This window comes from Podarcis filfolensis (genome assembly GCF_964270895.1).
Source record: "Podarcis filfolensis genome assembly, chromosome: 10".
NCBI lineage: Eukaryota > Metazoa > Chordata > Lepidosauria > Squamata > Lacertidae > Podarcis > Podarcis filfolensis.
The window spans coordinates 4,709,310-4,729,418 of NC_139612.1; the positions used below are offsets into that span (position 1 = coordinate 4,709,310).

The 20,109-nt window shown below is 42.9% G+C and overlaps 1 protein-coding gene across 7 annotated transcripts in view; it reads right to left on the reverse strand.

Annotated features, from left to right (window-relative positions):
• CD36 (CD36 molecule (CD36 blood group)) overlaps positions 1-20,109 on the reverse strand; it is a 68,698-nt gene that overhangs the window by 29,850 nt on the left and 18,739 nt on the right. For 3 of the 7 annotated variants that reach the window (XM_083575253.1, XM_083575255.1, XM_083575254.1), the window contains exon 2: positions 3,932-4,167. In XM_083575253.1, the coding sequence (XP_083431379.1) occupies positions 3,932-4,051 (120 nt within the window). In that variant the 5' untranslated portion in view covers positions 4,052-4,167. Of the gene's footprint in view, positions 1-3,931; positions 7,139-7,236; positions 9,369-15,997; positions 16,153-16,207; positions 16,428-20,109 lie in introns of those variants that run through there. The other 4 variants (XM_083575252.1, XM_083575251.1, XM_083575256.1 and 1 more) reach the window with 4 other exon arrangements.

The window sequence follows — 20,109 nt, forward strand, 5'->3', positions numbered from 1 at the left end:
TCAGCCAAGAGATCTGTACAATGCTGCCAATCCACTTCTGAGTCCTAACACCGAAAGACTGCTCTTCATGTGGGTCACAGTAAATATTTTAAAATGTGCTCTTTGTGGGTGTGTTCAGGTTCTAAGGTCTACTTTTTCCAAGCACTGTGGCTCCCTGCTCATGCCAACTCTATTTCCCACATGCAGTACCAAACATTTTATATGCAACCCCAGTATCTAAATGTGGAAGAGATATAATGCAGTTTTTGGATTGGCAACGGTATAAATCTTAAATGGATGATTCCAGACCCCATAAGCACCACTGTCATATTACAGAGGTCCAACTGGCCTCAACTAGAAGTCAGGTGTTTAGTGTCGCTGGTCGGGATCAGCCTGGCAGGTCAACTTTGACATGTGGGAGGGATCACCCACCTGTCACTCATGTGATATCATCATTGTGTGGCAAGATTGGCATGTGGATGGGACCCTCACCACAGCACTTGGGGAAGACTGATACTTGCAAAAGCAGTTCTTTTTCTACTTTCCTGGGGAGCTACATGCAGTAAAACTGAGCAGAACTTAACCCTTTTTCAATACATGCCTCCTAGGGAAAGGAGAACGATAAACCCTTCTGCACAGTCCAGCCTTCTAAGAAGATGGTACTTCTCCTTTCTGCAATGATGTCTGCTTGCTTTCACCAGTCGCCCCTTCCCAGAGATCAGGTGCATGCAGTTAAAAGCAAGCAGACCCGGGGGGGGGGGAGTTGCTGCTTCCTTTGGCTGTGTACATTTTCCCCAAAGATGGCTTGGCCAAATTATGCAGGGCTAAACCATCACCTGTAGACTGCTAAGCTGTTTAAATTTTGCTGGGATCAGACACCCACAACAGTGCAGAATTGAGCCCCACACTCCCACCCACCAGCTGATATCACAAGTGATGTCAACTGATTGACAGGTGTGCGTGGTTTGGGTGAAATGACCTCACAAGCCATATTGGATCCCAGGGGGGTGGGGGCGAGACTGACCCATGGCTCCCCCCCCCCCCCGCGCTTTAATCAACTGTGCACAAGTCATTCTGGGAGCCTTCTTGGCTAAAAAGCAGGCAGCAAATGTTCTAAACAATATTAAAAACAGGTAAACATAAAATATCATGCGGATGCTTCAAATAAACTTTAATGCTTGAAGAGCACTAATCCCACAACATCCACCCTCTGGGAGCACCCGGTGTGTTTCAACAACAAAAAACATTAAACAAGTAACTAACCTGCTGAGTAATGCCCAACTGCCTGGGAAGTGTTCTAGGAAACATATAGTTCATATGGAGATCTGGCCAAGCTTGTTGGGCGTAACGATCACTTTGCATGAACTGAGAATGCATCCCAGAATCCTCCTCCTCCTCTTCCTCCTCTGAGAAGACTAGTAATTATAGGCAAACCCCTTTGATATTGTCATTGGAGGAACTCCAAGCAGTTTAGAGTAAGCCCAGGGGTTTTTTTAACCCATTTTTTAAAAGCCCACTTGGAAACCACTGTTCAAAGAAATGTATTTCATATCAGGAAGGCAAACACACACCAATAGCAACAATATTCTAGCCTCCAGCCTGAATTTAGCTTTCTAAAATTTTAGGATGCCTCAATGCTTTAAAAAAAATCCATGATATTGGAACTCATTTTGCTCTAAGAGCCCCTGTACAAGCAAAAAGAGTAATTGAAATCAAAAGTGCTTTGCTGGAAAAACACTTTACTAATAATTCTGCCGCAGCTAATATTGAGCAAAAACCCATTTTATATAGTATCCCACCAGCTGATTCCATCTTCTCGGACTGAAACCCATTTTATCTATATTTAAAGTCAAGTTCCCTAGCTTTTATGACAGTGTTGGAACCAACCACAGAGTATTGTGCCATAAAGATTAGCTACCGATAAAAAGATAAGTGTTATGAAATGTTGGCTCTTGAACAAGATACCAGAGAAATTCAGCACACAGCAGTACATAAACATGCACTTTACAGTGGGGTTTTTTGGGGGGGGAGGGGATAGTTTTTAAATTGACTATAAACTCCAGCCCCTAAGATCTAACATGGCTTGTAACCGGGTTTCAAAAATTTCAAGCAAACCACTTTTCAAATGTCATCTACAGCGCCATAGGTGCCAACTCCCTGGGGCTCTGGATGCCTAAGCACCCACAAAATTCCCCATGAAGGGGCTGGGCACCCACAAATTTCTGGGCCAGGGCCATGCATGCTGCACGGCAGCCACGGCCCTGGGCACCTACGGTCACAGGGTGAAGCTGGCACTCCTTACAGTGCCGATAAAATGGGTCAATGCAGGCAGGAAGAAGAAAATGAAAACTAGCAGATCCCAGATTCAAATAAAGCTTCTGTTCTGTCAGCATCTTTAGCAACATGGAATAATGCTTTATAAGGCTGTTAAATGATGATTGAGAAAGCATGTTGCTGTTGGCAACTAATATATATTTAAACACTCCATGTGATATCTAGCTGAGACCATCCACCAGCAGAATGGACTTCCCCTGGTGAAAGAGGACTCTCCTTCCTCTCTTCCCCATTGAAGCCCCTTGTGTCCTTCTAAAATCAGCTCTGTAGGGGTAGCAGACCCTCCAGAAAAGGTTATGGAAAAGATGTGGGGAGCAGATAGGAAGGCAAGTCTCATTGCACAAGTGGACTTTCACTCACAGCATTCAGTGATCACCCCAAGTATTCAGTGTTTGAAGAAAGTAGCTGTATGCTCACAGATTTGAGATGTATATTATTAATGGGGGGAGGAGTCAAATTAACTTCCTCAATCACGTGCTCTTGTTAGGCTGTAGTGTGTACAGTGAACATCTAAACCTTGGTGAACACTGAAATTCACATGTGAATAAATGCCAACAATCCCAAATGAATTTCTCCAAGGATCAAAAAATAAAACAAATTCCTCAGTTTGATCTGCACTGATCTGGTGCCAACCAGAATTCAATGACAGTCAACATTTATCATGACGTCTGAGTTTCTGAACATAAGCAGAGATTGTCAGGGTTGACATATGCATGCCAACATTCAGTAGGAGGGGGTCGGAATATGCCCCAGGTTCCGGTGCCCAGAAGAAAGTTGTGCGGAAAGTTTGGTCTTGTCAGCCTGAAACTTCAAATTTCATTAAATGCATTCCAAATTCATACCAAAGAGCATGGAATGGGATATTAAAGTTTTGATTTTCCGAGCTGAATTTTCTCAGAAGTCATTTTTATATTATTTTCTTTCACCTTCCTCAAGAAAAAGGGCCACTTCTCACTGTTTCCACATGCCACAAAATGCCCCAGAATGATTTTTTTTTCTTTCTCTGTTTGTTTTTATTTTTTGTAATGTAAAAATCTTAATAAAAATCTTATTAAAAAAAAACAACAGAATGACACTACATGGTGGGCTCCACTTGCAAGGAACTGTTGAATTTCTCCTTTACCTGAATAGATTTGGTAAAATGGTCTCCCAACCCTCTACCCTCTACCCTCTCCACAAATAGAGTGCTGAAGTCATTTAAAAGGAAGCAAGTAATTGTATTCTTTCCCTCCCTCCCTCCCTCATTCATAGGTGTAGATAGATTTGGGGAAAGTTCCTTTATCTGAATATCACAAGTTACATTGGCTGTCATTACAAGACACCGCCCCCCCCCCCAAAAAAAAAACCCATCACTGGATCGGAAAGATGGGAGGACTTCAAGCTGGAAACCCAAAGTCCACAAGCTAAAGCAGAATGCATAACAAGGGCATAGGATTGGGACACTTCTGCATGTATCTCAATCCTGGAATTCATTTTCAGTATTGGAACAGGGTTTACTCTTTTCACACGTAAACCCAATTTTGTTTTAGGTGTGTTTGGGGGATGGCACTGTAATAAGGAGACCAAGGAGGGCATTAAAACAATAGCAAAACGTACAGGATTTATAGAAGCTCATTACCTTTCTTACTGTCTTCTCAACAAAATAGTTTCCAAGTGGTATCAAGGCACCTCCAAGGATGGCTAGAATTGCTCCAATGACTGCTCCACTCAGCAAACCACAGTTCAGCAAACCGCCCATCCTTCTGGTCTGCAATTTCTTCCACCTCTGGGAGCTCTTACAACTTTGTCGTCCAGGAACACATGCACCCTCTCAGCAGCAGCAGCAGCCTCTAACACAGCAAGGTCCTAAATGAGCTTTCAAAAGAGATCAAAGTACAAAGTACAGTATGAGCAACAGCTGGAGATATCACCCAACACACTCACATCAATCTAACCATTAAAAAAAATTGTTGCACACACACACAATCGTTTTCTTGCAGGTTGTAGCAGAGAATTCAGTTATGCACCCTTTTGCTTGTATTATTACATTTCGCAACACAGAAAAGTAAGTACTCAAGCACAGCAAATACTCATGCATACTCATGTGCCGATTGTTGACTACTTAGTACTAAGCCCTCTCTCCACACAGGAAACTCTGTACCCAAAACTGGAGCAAGCGTCAAAAAAATGGATCAAAAGATTGGTCTTAGGGGGCCAGGTTCACCTGTGGTTACTCAACACTGAACCTGCGGCTGAACATGGGAGACCAACAACACTGAAAAGGCACCATGCTTAATAAAGCATTTAAAGCTCCAATTTGAACTATGGCAGCATAACCTGCACACACATCAATTGCTGCATTCTTCAGCAGGTCTGTATTAATTATTTATTAAATTTATACATGGTGCTGGAGGAGACTTGGTGCTGGAGGAGACTCTTGAGAGTCCCATGGACTGCAAGAAGATCAAACCTATTCATTCTTAAGGAAATCAGCCCTGAGTGCTCACTGGAAGGACAGATTCTGAAGCTGAGGCTCCAATACTTTGGCCATCTCATGAGAAGAGAAGACTCCCTGGAAAAGACCCTGATGTTGGGAAAGATGGAGGGCACAAGGAGAAGGGGACGACAGAGGATGAGATGGTTGGACAGTGTTCTCGAAGCTACCAGCGTGAGTTTGACCAAACTGCGGGAGGCAGTGGAAGACAGGAGTGCCTGGCGTGCTCTGGTCCATGGGGTCACGAAGAGTTGGACATGACTAAACAACAACAACAACAAATTTATACACAACCATTCATCCAAGGACCACAGTATAAAGAAATAACAAACAAAGCAATGCCCAACAATAAAAATATGGTTTAGAACACCATAGATTGTTGAATAAGCCAAAGGCCTGGTAGGAGAGGAATGCCTAAAGATATGTCACAAAGGCACCAGCTGAGCCTCCCTGGGGAGAGGATTCCACAAGCAGGAAGCCACTGCAGAAAAGGCCCATTCTCTTGTTGCCCCCCCCCCCAGGACATCTCACGGAAAGAGCACACTAAGAAGGGCCTCAGATTATGAGTTCAGGGTCTGGGTCAGTTCATACAGGAACACACAGAAGCAGATATCTGCATGCTAATTTTCAAGATTACAGCTGAGAGTTTTTTCCACAGGTGTAATGTTGCTTCCTGGCAAGACCAGAGCACCAAAATGTCTGCTGCAGAGTCACAGGAGTTAAAATCTATTTTAAAAGTTAATTTCAAGATTCAAATGCCGCACTGGAGATTATGATTATATACACTCCAAACTGTACTTGTGTAGCTTGAGATGCAGGGACATAATTCTACAAAGATGTTTATGATAGAATCATAGAAACATAGAATTATAGAGTTGGAAGCGACCCTGAGGGTTATGCAGTGCAAGACCCTGCAACACAGGAATCTCAATTAAAACATCCATGGCAGATGGCCATCTGACCTCTGCTTAAAAACCTCCAAGGAAAGAGAGTCCACCACCTCTTGTGGGAGTAGTCAGCTCCACTGTCAAACAGGTTATACTGTCAGAAACTTATTCCTGATGTTTAGTCAGAATTTCCATTCTTGTAACTTGATGCCACTGGTTCTGTTCCTAGTCTCCAGAACAGCAAGAAACAAGCTTGTTCTCTCTTCCATGTGATAGCCCTTGAGATATTTGAAGATGGCTATCATATCTCCTCTCGGTCTCCTCTTTTCCAGGCTAAACATGCCCGGCTCCTTCAACTGTTCCTCATAAGGCTTGGTTTCCAGACCCTTGATCATCTTGGTTGCCCTTCTCTGCACACATCCTTCTTAAATTGTGGTGCCCAGAACTGGGCACAGTATTTCAGGTGTGGTCTGACCAGGGCAGAAAAGAATGGTACTATTACTTTCCTTGATCTGGACACTATACTTCTGTTAATACAGCCTAGAATAGCATTAGCTTTTTTTTTTTCCGCTGCTGCATCACACTGATGACTCATGTTCAGCTTGTGGTCCACCAAGACTTCTAGACCCTTTGCACATGTACTACAGGCAGGTCAGGTGCCCCTTCTGTGCCACACCCTTTGTTATCTTAATGACTAGACGCTGGATTTAGAAGGCAGTCTCAGGCGTGCAGCCTAACCACTCTCCTAGACTCAAAACAGCAGTGGCAGACTGTGGGGGTCTCAAATTTCAACAGCGCCCTATGTGGTGCCATAATTTGGGGGCCCCGTCTGCCTCTCACCTTCCTTGCTACATCATAGTTGTAGCACCCCCTGTGGCACCCCAAAGTTCCATACCCAGTGCAATCAAACCACTGATGACAGCGTAGTGCAGATGGGACCCCAGCTGCATCCAGCAATTCCAACACAGGCAACAGACAAGTCACTTTAAGGACCTCTTGTGAAGTGGGAATATGGAGAAAGGAGAGGAGAGCCCCCCCCCCTCAGTGTTGACCTCCATGCAGTCACCCAAACATGTGAATGAAGTGTTCATCCAGTTGCTCAGTGGGTGAACCCACACTTATATGTGCACAAGGCCCCCGTTGGATCATCATGTAAAAGTTAGGTACAGCAGGTGTGATCTCCGTTCTCCTCCTTATAAGTGCACACCTAATAATAACTACTTATTGGGGTCCATGCTGTGAGATGCTTAAGCAGCAATTTGATAGATTAGGGAAAGAAGTCTCTATCCACTGTTCATTTTTTAAAAAAGGTCATCCTAACTTCAGGAGAAGGAAACACCTTTTCCATATTTGTCTACCCAACACTCTCCTGAACCTGCATGGTAATATACTGGCAAACCACCTCTTGAAAAACATATTAGTGCTAGCAGATAACCTTCTTTTCAGCTACATAATTCAGGGCAGCCTGCTCTGAACTACTGTCAAGTTTTTGCAACAAGCTATTTAGCAAAGTCTGCCAACTACTGAAAGTTCTATCCACCACTGTAACTGTAAAAAAACAGCCAGTCGAGACTCATCCTTCAAGTTACACAATGTTGATTAATGTTTCACAATAGTTCAATGTATTCAGATAGTAACAAGGTTATTGATAACTGCAGTTGAGGGTCAATAAGAGACCATTAGTGATTGAGCTACTGACAACACAGATTACTGTTACAAGGAGATTAAAGAAACAATTCAAAAAATAGACAACCACTGGGGTAAAACTCACAAGTATGCAAACCTTGGAAGGTTTCAGAAGATCTTACAGAAAAGTAAGGAAAGCAAGTAAGGAAGCTTTCAGTACAGTCTCTGTATTTCCATACAGAATTCTTGTGACAAAGTCCAGAGAATCCTACATGATTTTCTATCTGGACAGATATTCATTTAGCTGCCACAGCACTATGGGGTCCCTGCCAATCATTTGAGCCAGAGAGCATATTGCAGAAGGCTTGTGCAAACCTCATGTTCCACAATATTTATGCATTAGTTTTACTCAAGAAGCTGCAGTCATCTCTCCCCTCATTAGTGACATGCTGCAGACATCCTTGGTAGAATTTCAGGGACACCTTCTCTGTCCTTTGGCTCTATTTAATAGGTACACTTGGAAATTGAAGCCTTGTAGGGTCTGATTAGATGAGGACTCCTGTACGGCTAAAAGAATCGTACAGCTGGCGCCCACCCCTTTTGACAAGTGACACCTATCTATTCTTTGAGTAGATCTATAGCTTAGTGGCAGTATGCATGCTTTGCACACAGAAGGTCACAGATTAAATACCTAGCATATCTTCCAGCCCTAGGTAGGAGACCTGCTGCCAGTCAGTGTATGAAATATGGGGTTGCGTGGACCAAAGGTCTGGCTCCTTAGGAGGCAGCTTCCTCTGTTCCTACAAACCCTGTCCTCCTTTGCACCTGAGAAACCCAAGTACACCAGGCAGCAACAAAGGGCTAAAATGATATCTGTATGCACCTTGAATTTATTTGTTTTTCTTATAATAAGTTAAATATAAACAAGTTAAGGTGTTGCCATTTTATATGTGAAAATTACAGCAGCACTAAATGGAGTATTTAGAAAGGTTCCAAATTCTGAGCAACAACAAAAGAGTTTCCAATCCTTCCATTCAAGTTTTGGATTCAAAATCAAAGAGCTCCAGACTTCTGGGCATATCTTGCTTTAGCAAACAAATATGATCTCTCAGTTGCCAAATGGTCAGTAACAAAATGCCAGTACACATAAGCTGCCCAAAACTGAACCCAAATATCCCAGGATATTAAATACAAGTACTCAAATAAAATTGCCAAGCATTTCTTGAGTATTCAGGGAATAATCCAAACTCAGAGAAGAATTCCCTGAGGCACAGAAGGTGGGGGAGTCTTTAACTGTATTTCTCCAATTGTCTAAAATCATAAAGGAACCAAGGATAAACAGATAGAACAAGCCTACCGAAGCTGCTTAAATAGCCAGATGCCTTCCAAATAATGCAGAGAAACAATTTTTCCAATATATGAAATATCCTAGAAGTTGCCACAAATACTGAATATGTTTAAACAACTTCTAAACACCAGCATAAGAAACTCCTTACCTCTAGAGAGAGGAGACCCCTCCTTGTAAAGGAGTTTGAGAGAAACTTTGTCAATAGAACAAATGCATATCCTCACTAAAGACAAAAATAAAATCCATTAACTCATGGGGGAGATGGCTGATTTGACTTCTCCATTTATTGCCAGAAGATGCTCTGAACGTGCATTGCCATTTAATGGCTATTTATACCAGCGAAAAAAGCTTTACTGACAGTGTTGCTTTTTGCAAGGAGGGGGCTGCATTGGTGATCCAAGTAAGGCAAGGGCCAGGGTGAGAGAAGGGAAACTCCTAAAGCAGACCAGTTGTCCCTGTAAGAAGCGTCACACCCAAGGCTGCTTCCCTCTCACACAGTATAGTAAGATGTTCCACTTTCATGTTCCTTTCAGACAGTTTCTGGAGCTTTGTAAACATTTGTGTAAGGCCATTGTTTTGCTAGCTAAACAGAGCATCCTGCAGGCAACCACGGTGCTATCTCAACTCCTTCTTTTGCCACAGAAATGTAATCAAATTCCTCCAGAGTGAAAGAGCCAAAAAGGAAATAAGCTATTGTCTCTCTGTGCATATATCCATCTGGCTGCTCAGTTAATTTAGCTAGTCACATGCTTTTGCCCCCCACAGAAAGTTTGAACATGACAGCACAGGCTTCCATTCTGGAGAAAATGAGATTCCCCCATTTTAAAAAGTTTTGGACAGAAAAGAATGTTTTTAAAAAGCACGGTAGCAATGGGGGGCGGAATGGTGAACGTTTCTAGGAGTTGAGGGAGAAAACCAGCTTCTTGAAGTCACCTGGGCTGGCAAATGGCACGTGAGTTGCTACGCAGTGCAACATAGTTTGTGTGCCTTGAAGGCTATCCAGTTTGTGCAAAATGCATCCTAGTGGGCACAACTGTTCAAACTCAGACATACTATTGGCATTGAACAAACTGCACCTGCTGCCAAATTATTTCAAAGCCCAAGTCAAGGTCTGATATGGATATATAAAACCTGCAACATCTTGGGACCTAAATATCTGAAGGAGCACTTCCTTTCGTATCGACTTGCCCATGAGTTAAGATCCCTCTGGATACATAAACTTTGGGATGCGAACACGACAAACCCAGAAGTATTTTTCTGGGTTTCGCAGGCGCGCATGTGCAGAAGTGCTTTACGCTCCACATGCATGTGCAGAAGCGGTCATCTAGTTGCGAATTCCTTGGGATGAGGCCAGACCTCTGGAACAGATCCCATTTGTAACCAGAGGTATTCACAAGGATTTTAAAAGATGTATCACCAAATGTTGCAGAATTATGGAGAATTGGATTTAAGATTGGAAAAGTGAGAAACCAAAATTTACAGATTTGGCTACCCTAACATGGACAGGCTTCCTTTGTGGTGGCTCCCTGTCTTTGGATCCTCCACCCACCTGCAAGGAGTGTTGTGTGCAGATTTTGCTGCCCTTTCGCAGGCAGATAAAGGTGCAGCTACCTTCCCCATGGCTTCAGGAGGGGTTGAGGTTTTGTCTTAGAGAAAGCACTTCTGCTTATGCAAGGCAGGAAAGGGCACTCTCTTTATGCTGACCTCTCTCCTACTTAACCTCTTTGATTCCAAGGAAATGGAAACTATTTGGAAAGAATAGGTTGTGGCACAAAGTTGGGTGCGTGTGACAATATCAGCACATCAGGTGTCTTAACTTGGGCACTTATCTGTAACGAAAACCATCATTGGATAGAAACACACTGGGGGAAAAGAGAAACACCTACAAGAATAAGAAGTGTTGACGCTGGAAGAACCCTTTGAGCAGATGTAGCCATTGTGGTGGCCCACCAGAAGTTGCTGGACTCTAAGTCCCATTGGCCACAACCAGCATGTTCAAAGATTATGGGGCTGGTAGTCCACAGCAACTGGAAAGCACAATGTTGAAAACCCGTAAGAGTCCACAAGAGGATAGGCCATACATACAAAGTCATTTCTCTCCAGTCAGATTCTACTTTACTTTGCATAGTTCCTTTATTTTAAAAAATCCCACTGCAATATGCCTAAAATATTTCCAGGTCATTGTTTTCCTGCAGTGACCCTCCCATATGCAAAAGAAATATTGAATACAAGGGATTGACTCTGCCCTCCCTAGTTTTACGCTTTCCTGTGAGTGAAAACGCTTTTTAAGATGGTAATCTAGCTGCATCGTTCAAATTACATGTTTTAAATTTACTATGTAGTTATAAGGAAGAAAGGCTGGAGAGAGAATAAAACTAGAAACAAGGGGGAAACTTTGCATTGCTCAATCATAGATTTCAAAATGGTCCTAACTTTGTAGCAGGCATGTTTAGAATTGCAGCATCACAGATTCACAGAGATAGAAAAGACTGCCACTTGTTCATACACTCATTAGCTTTAGAAATTAATTAGATGAAGTCATTTAGCTCAATCGGATTAGAAACATTAGAAACAAATTAAAACTTAGAATTTGAATGCATCTATCGACACTTGTTGACCTCTTAGAGTAATTTAAAAAACATTAATGCATACATGATTACCTTCAGGCCCAAATCCAAACAATATTTTGACATAAAAAATACACCTATTCCCAAGTATCAAGAGGAGCACATAAAGTTATATGTACGTTCACATGCACACAAGTTAACATTTTCTCTTAGGAGTCCTCACATGTGAAGTTTCCTTTCATTAGAAATTTAGCTTTCTAAATGAGTTTTGACACCTATCTCCCAGTCCACATAGCCCCTTGGCATCTAAGACCACTACAAAGCTTATCCATTAGTTGAGGGCCTGCACCATCTTTGCCTGAAGATGCCAACAAACCTGGATGAATAATGAACTTCTCTCTCTCAGTAGCCCTGCCAAAAGGAGTTGTAGAGTTGCAGAAAAGCTTGCCGAGCCCTTATTCACAGAGAAATTAGGTTGCTGTAGCAACCCTATAGCAACCTAGGGCACCACAAGACTGCCCAGTTCTCCAAGAGTCCGTTGATCTTTCATCAGCCTCAGTAGGGACAAAAAAAGGCAAGTTGCAGAGACTTAAATGCCTGAGTGGCTTAATAGTCTCCAGAGATCAAAACCTACTGCCAGACGTCAGGACAGTAAACCCTTTCCCCTACTTTTCACAACAAGCACCGACCACAGCGGGGGTGGGATGGAATAAGACAAACTCACACTGCATCCAGTTCTCTTCTTCCAGTACAGTGGCCTTTAACCAAAAGGCAAGGTATCAAGTATATATTGGATTGGACAATCCAGGAGAACAGGTTTGAATGAAGAAATTTCACTAATCACACTCAACAATTATGTGGCACTTTTGGTCTACAAAACTCTTCACAGATATTAACCTTAATACTTCACTAATCCTCTCCAATATACATGGGAGGTAAACAAAGAGGGAAGGTACAATATTTATTTCCACACTCAGTATACTAAAGCCTGCTCAGGTTACTACTTGAGAGAGAGGGGAAGACTGAGAGCACAAGACACACGGGAAAGCAAGGTTGCTGTACTGAAAAGTTGGCTTGGTAATAGTCTGAAGCTTAAGAACTTTACACAAAATTAACACGGCTGCCATCCCTCCAGTTCCCTGGTGGTCCATTACCAACCGAGTCAAGGCTTTCCCCCACCCAGTCAGTCTTCCTTAGTGTTAGCGTACAATTGCTACTTCAATCCAGAGAACTGTGATCTCTCCTGCACCTCCCAAGAGATTTAGGCGGTCTGATAACTCTAGGGTCCCTTGAAATCACTTGGAGATATGGCTGAAGGGCACGGCTTTATAGCAACTCTAGTTCTTCATGGGACAGTAAGTTTCAGAAGGCAGCACTGGGAAGCTATGTTGACACCCTATTGGAGTTGTCTTTGGTCCTCCTCAGGGTACCATTTTGTCTACTATGAAGCCTATTGGTCAGCTTGAGGGCCACCTTCCTAAGTCTAGATGCCAGTGAAGAGCAGAAGCAAATGTGGACAGAGAAACAAATGTGAATTTTAGGCTACTTTCTAGCCTAAACACACACTCCTCTCTATCCAGAACAGCAAGACTTATCAGAATTCAAGGACACATCACAGCCATACAAAAGCACAAGTTGTAAAGCCGGACCAGCAAGGGTTGTGGTTGTGGCTGTGGGATTGCTCAGAGCCAAACTGCAGCCCTATCTTTCAGTTCCCAAGCCTGATATTCCCCACCCATGAGATTCCTCTAGGTCACATAGTTTGAAATATCCAGCCAACAGTATGCTGATTATTTCCAATGCCATTTCCCTTTTCATTGGATCTGGATGGAGCAGTGAAGTCCCTGAACATGTGCCAGAATCACTCATGCTCCAAACAACTGAGGTAAACTGAGGTTATCACACCTTGATAACACACGGATTAGATGACTGCAATGCACTCTTTGTGGGACTGCCCTTCAAGAAAGTTCCAAAGCTTCAATTAACATACCTTTTCTCTCCAGCAACTGCTTTGGCTTCCAGTATGTCTCATACAGAGGACTCACCTAGACTTACTTTTGTGTTGCAATTCTAGGCACAGGTCCAGACTTTAAAGCTCCATGTCTGAGTGGAGTGGGGCTTTTTACCCCCTCCCAGTGCTCTCCCCAGGAAAACCTGTGTTTTACCACTGTATCACAGACCTGTATCTGGAAAGCGTAGTACAAAAGGAAGTCTGGATGACCCCTGAGTCAGTTCACTGGGTCCATCTAGCATGCCATTGTCTATACCAGGCATCCCCAACTTGTGGCCCTCCAGATGTTTTGGCCTACAACTCCCATGATCCCTAGCTAACAGGTCAGGGATGATGGGAATTGTAGTCCAAAACATCTGGAGGGCTGAAGGTTGGGGATGCCTGGTCTATACTGACCAGCAGTGGTTTTCCAGGTTTTCAGACAAAGTTCTCTTCCAGCCCCACCTGGGGGTTGAACTTGGGACTTGCAGGAACATGTGCAGAGAAGGGCAACCAAGATGATGGGATCTGGAAATAAAGTCTTATAAGAAGCATTTGAAGGAGCTGGATATGTTCAGCCTGCACAAGATTAGACTGAGAGGGGATACAATAGCCAAGGGCTGTCACATGGAAGACAGAACAAGCTGGTTTTCTCCTACTCTAGAAGATAGGACTCGAACCAATAGCTTCAAGTTACAAGAAAAGAGATTCCAACTAAATATACAGAAAATATTTCTGACAGTAGGAGCTGTTTGACAGTGGAACCATCTCCCTCAGGGGGTGGTAGACTCCTTCCTTGGAGGTTTTAAGCAGAGGTTGGGTGGCCATTAGTTGAGGATGCTGTAGCTGAGATTCCTGCATTGCAGGGGGTTGGACTAGATGACCCTTGGAGTTCCTTCCTATTCCATGATTCTTGCCTTTTTAGTCTCTTTTTTGGTGGGGGGGGGGGAGAAGATCCTGCTTATTGTTTCACCTTGTTGTTTATTGTAAACCACTTCGTAAATTAAAATTTTGAAAATCAGTTTAAAAACAACTAGACGAATTGAGTACCACCACATTTTGTAGCTCTATAATGCTGCTGGAAAGCATTTGTCTTCCTTTTCAAAATGGACATATTCCAGAAATATCAAGGAAAACAAAAGGATAAGATACAAAGCAGGCATATTTTAAAAAAAGACCTCTATCCACCTGAGATGCCTAATATGGCAGATGTTGGTACAGCATTTATTCCTTTTAGGCACTTTGTTCATTTGTCATAAAACAGCAGTGCAGAACTTCTTCCATGTGGGCCTAATTAGTCTGCCATTGAGTTGGTGAGAGTTTTGGGAAAGCCCCACCCCCCTGTCATACATAAGATGCAAAGACATTACTTATTAAAAAGGGGGTTGCAAGTACTATCAACCAGCTGATCTGCACCACGGTGTAGAGTACCCTGTGTAGCTCTTTGGGAGCACAGACAAATCAGGAGATGGTCAGGGCTTGCAGAGAGCCCTCCACAGTGCTTTGAAGCCCCAATGATCAATAGATTGTTGGGCCTTCAAAGTGCCACACACCATGCATAGTTTAATTTCGAATGGCCCTTGTAAAATTCAGTCAGCATCAGATTGACAGGTGGGGCTGCCAATCTTTGCCCATGGGCAACAGGAGAGATAAGGATCTTGCCCACAGGCCAGATATAATATTCTACCTTGCCAAGCAAAAGCATGTGTTACATGTAAGCAAATGGTTGAGCAACCATGGAAATCATTCCAGAACCATTTCCTACAAACCCACAGCCAAGCTAGACTGGGCACATTCAAAACAAAATTTGCAGCCACTTACCCTTTAAACAGTTCCATTAAAGCTTCATTAATTTTTTTTCTAAATATGGGGATGGAAGGAAATTGGTACTTTAAAAACAAGAAGGAGCATCCACAGTTTCAGCAAAGGCAATAATAGGTCAGGAGTGCTCACAATGGTAAAATTAGCAATTTTTCATTGTCAAAGATATTACAAAGTTGTAGAAAAGTCTATTTTAAGTGTCAAAACAGTATGCCGGGTCCATGAGCATAGGTTCTTCTGGTCCAGCTGTTCCTTCCCAGATGTTCACTTAACCAGAGAACCTTTTTGATGTTTCTCTCTCTTTTCCATTTCCATTCATTACAGTATGTTGTATCTAACCCAAGTCACCTTGTTTGCGCAAGGACAGTCACTTGTACAACAGAATGTCCCTTCCCTTCCCCAGGCTCTCCCTATACATCCTCAAATCTGTTCCAGATGATTGAGGGAAGGGACATTCCATGGTGTAAATGCCTTGCACAAACAGGGGAACTTCATTGGATAGAACCAATGCTTATATGTCACCCAAAGGTTCTCCAGGCAGCTTCCAATGCTAATGCAGGATATGAAAAAAGAGAGCAGAAAACCATATGCAGCAAATAAAACCAGGAACACCAAAATATCATACACCTTAAGAATTCCAAGAACACCCAAAAGATCTTCAAATATTACTATAAAATGTTTCAAGATAGAAAAGATTAGAAGACTAGAAAAGGTCTTCACCATAAGTGCTAGTCTTGGAAGTTAATTGCACAGCCATGTCCTACCACTGCAAAGACCCTCTTCTCTAATTGCCACCAGCCACATGTCCTTTGGTGAGAGCATCCAGAGAGGCCACACAGGTGTGCGTGGGAGGAGGTGATCCTTTAGGCAACTGGGTCCCAAGCCAACTCTCTGTTTACAGAGAGAACATTACCACTGTCTCAAGTAAACACTCTCCCTTCCCCTCCTTACAGTGTCCTCTTAAGAACCCACCAGCAAGATTGTCTCCAGTCCTCTTCCTTTTCTCCACTAACTTCACACTAGAGGAGAACTCTGGAGCTGCTGCTTCCTTCAAGGAGGCTGATTCAGTTTTGCCTGGAGACTCTGGTCCACAACAGCACTGAGAGACAAGGAAAGAGGAGACACACCTGCTCAGACCAGATGAGCAGGCTGAAGCAGCACACTTGCTAGCCACTCACCTACCTGCTGAACAGCTGCCAAAGGAAGAGATTTCTGCCTAGAGTGATAAGATCTGATGGGAGCAAAGGATGCATCATAAGAGGAAATGGAAGGAAGGAAGGCACAGCAACACAGAGAAATGTCTTGACAGAGACACTGTACGATCCTCTCTCAGCCTGGCTGGCACACAATCTGCTCTCTTCTGCCCTTTTTTAAGCATTCAGTTAAAATGCAACTGAAGATGAGACTGTTTGGGAAAAGGGGGTGTTGTTATTCAACTTCACTTTTTGAAATTATATGGGGGGGGGGAGAAATGAGATGAAAGCATAATGAACTGACTGCTCCAGACCTTAAGGTCTTGTAGCCTGCTTGCGGTGTGACAAGCAACCGCTCCCTGTAATTACATCCCTGTTCCCAAACAGACACACCCTCTCAGGAAGCAGTGGTTACAGCCACACTTTTGCAAGGGCATCGGAGTGGGGAGAAGCAAGCATGCCAGCAAAGCAAAGCTGGCTCAGGCTGTGACAGCAAGAGAGACTTTTAAAGAAAGCAAAGTCACAAGATCCCTTGGTTCTAGAGGGAGTTTCCTCTTTTTTTAAAAAAGGAAAAGGGACATAAAGCTTTTCTCTCTAGTTATGGTTTTGTGTATGATACACCATCACTCCACTCAATAAGGTTATTTCATACATGGTATCACAGCTGCCTAAATCTGCACAGCTGCCCTTCTGAAATTCTCTGTTTCCAATTTTAAACACACCAATTTTGCTTCCGCAAATAAGGGAGCCAAACTGGAAACAGCTGGGGTAGGTTGAAAGACAACAACACCCTAGCTCAAGAGACCTCTTAGGAACCCAAAGAACATGGATCTACAGTGGTGCAGCCAGCTCAGGGACTTGTCAGGCCGTCATGTCTAAAGCCATAACAAACATGCTCAACAATTACTCAGATCATGAGAACACAAGAGTTCTGCTTGGTCAGAGAAAAGGCAGTTCAGCACCCTGTTTCCTACATTGGACAAAGAACAGCTAAACCCAGGATACCAAATAAACACCATTATATTTCTATCATGGCTGCATACACAATGTCTGAAAGTCAGTGTTGCAATATTGTCATTTTTTAACATTAACGCTATGCTATGCTGCATTTAACAGACTGACACCTTTTCCCCTACAAACTTGCCTAAATCTGGAGAACAGAATTTAAACTTGGGGGAAAATGAGAAACTGGGAAACATCAAAATTGACACATTTTCCCATCCCTAGTGATTACCCAGTATGGACACACAAATTGTGTGACTCACCAATCTGAAGGCAGCCCACCAGTCATGTGCTTTATGACCAGACAGAGCTTGTAAGCTGTATCTCACATTGTAATTATATCACAAACAACTGGCAGGTCATTAAATGTTGATGCTTCACAAGGTCCAGATGGGTGCATAATGAAGACTCCCCAGACTGTAGGGCTATGGGGTTTGAGGGCTATCGACCACGAAATGGCAACTACTAAAAAAATATCCACTTCCATAGGAGACAACTCCTAGGGGCTGAGGTCCCTTCACACTCCAATAAAATATTTGAGAGGGCAGCCCCAAGTTGATGGGCACTGCCATCCAAATGGCATGCATGCGTCATGACTTGTGATGGATTATGTTGCTCCCCCCCAAATATTTTATTCAAGTTGGCACCCCTGTCCACTTCTGTAGTTCAGGGGAGAGGAACAATTTCCTAGCCCTGTGGTATCTCTGCTGTGTTGTCTGTTTTTATATTGTTCTAATCACCCACCTCTATTTTTTTTCTATTTAAAGGAAGTTGACTCTTTCTGCAAACATCAGAGAAGCAATGAACTGTCAGAAAACTGTGAGAAGACCTGTTACCGCCTTTCCTTTGAGATATGAAGCAAACAGGACAATGAATTCATTTCAAACAGGATAAAGGTCAGCACTAGTTTCCAGAAACAGCTGGCAACCAAGAAAGGGGTCTACTTGCAGTCACACCTCTAGAGTGCTCACCCCAAGAAAGCTGACCTAACCTTATCACTTTTAAAAACCTTGTGTCTTGTGATTTTATACAATTGCTATGCTTTTACAATTTACTTCTCCTTTGTTTTTATGCTATTTTAACATACGTTACTTCAATTGCCTGGATTTATTAGCTACTTTAAAAGCATCTCTGCTGAAAGGCAGGATAAAACTTCCTTGCTTAAAATGGAATGAACTTCATTCCGTGGTATAGGGGTGACCAACCTGTGGGCTGTATCTGACCCCCTAAAAAAATGGGCAAAGGCCATCAAGGCTCCCCCAAGCTTGTCACTTAAAAATAGTTTTATTCTGAAAAAGATGAATATTTCTGGAGATCCCTCATGGTGATACCAAAAGTGTTTTGCAGGGCCCCCAAATTGTCTCACAAAACAAAACAAAACAATGAGCAATAAAATACTCACAATGAGGCTTAAAATACTGTTGAAAAGCTGATAAGATCTTCTGGAAGGCAGCTTTGAGAACAGCAGTTCTTGCCATGCCTGTTTCTATTCTCTGGCCACACGAACGTATCATGGGGTATATGGGGTGTTAGGGAAAGAGTAGTACCTCTGGCAGGGGACACGTTCCCCACCCTGGATTCAGCTCCCACCTGTGGTTCTGAGAAGCTGTCAGCAGGCCACACCCCGGGAAGTGGCTTCTACTGGCCAGCTAAAACCAGGGGAGGGTAGCTGATGGGTCTAAAACCCGGGGTGACGAAAAGTGAAATTGCAGAGCTATGAGAAATTGAAGTCAAAAGTAAGAGACTGGCTTCATTACTATCAGATAAATGAAGTTTTTAAATTGGACAGGAAAATTGGCTTCCAGGTGGAGAGGTCGAAATTAGAAACAGAGCTTTTGGAACCCAGTACTAAGAATTTGTCAAGAATGTATAATTTGCTGTTGAAATGGAATACACAGGATGAGACGGTTAAATCAGCTATGATTAAATGGGCGCAAGACATTGGACATGATATTATGTTTGCTGACTGGGAACAGTTATGGACCACCGGTATAAAGTTCACGGCATGTAATGCCTTAAGAGAGAACATTATGAAAATGATATATAGGTGGTACATGACCCCAGTCAAGCTGGCAAAAATTTACCATACGCCCAATAACAAATGTTGGAAATGTAAGGAAACTGAAGGTACCTTTTACCACCTTTGGTGGACGTGCCCTAGGATTAAGGTCTTCTGGGAAATGATTTATAATGAAATGAAAAAGGTGCTTAAATGCACTTTCGTGAAGAAACCAGAAGCTTTCCTCCTGGGCATGGTAGGTCAATTGGTGTCAAGGAAAGATAGGACGTTTTTTATGTATGCTACAACAGCAGCAAGAGTACTCTTAGCAAAGTATTGGAAGACACAAGAACTACCCACACTGGAAGAATGGCAGACCAAGGTGATCGACTACATGGGACTGGCGGAGATGACTGGCAGAATCCGTGACCAAGGGAGAGAGACGGTGGAAGAAGATTGGAAGAAATTTAAAGTTTATCTTAAGAATTGTTGTAAAATTAATGAATGTTAAAATGTCTTGGGTAATGCAAAATAGAATTGCAGTGACAAACAATTGGATATGAGAAAAAAGATTTAAAGAAAGTGCTATAAGAAATTGAAATTAGGGGTTGCTGGAATGACTTAAAACAGGGATGCAGAAAGGGGAGGTATGGGGAAGTCGCTGAAAGAAGGTTTAAGGAAAGAAAGGTCAAGAAATTATACGTGTTTATATGTTTGTTTGTTTATGTATTGTGTTGTATTGTCTTTTAATATGTGTTGAAAAACCAATAAAAAATTTATAAAAAATAAAAATAAAACCCGGGGTGACTTCCCCCTGCATGCAAATAAAGGCTCTGGTGGATTGAGCGGAGGAGACCAATAGTGGGTCCAACAGTCAAGAAGGTGGTTTC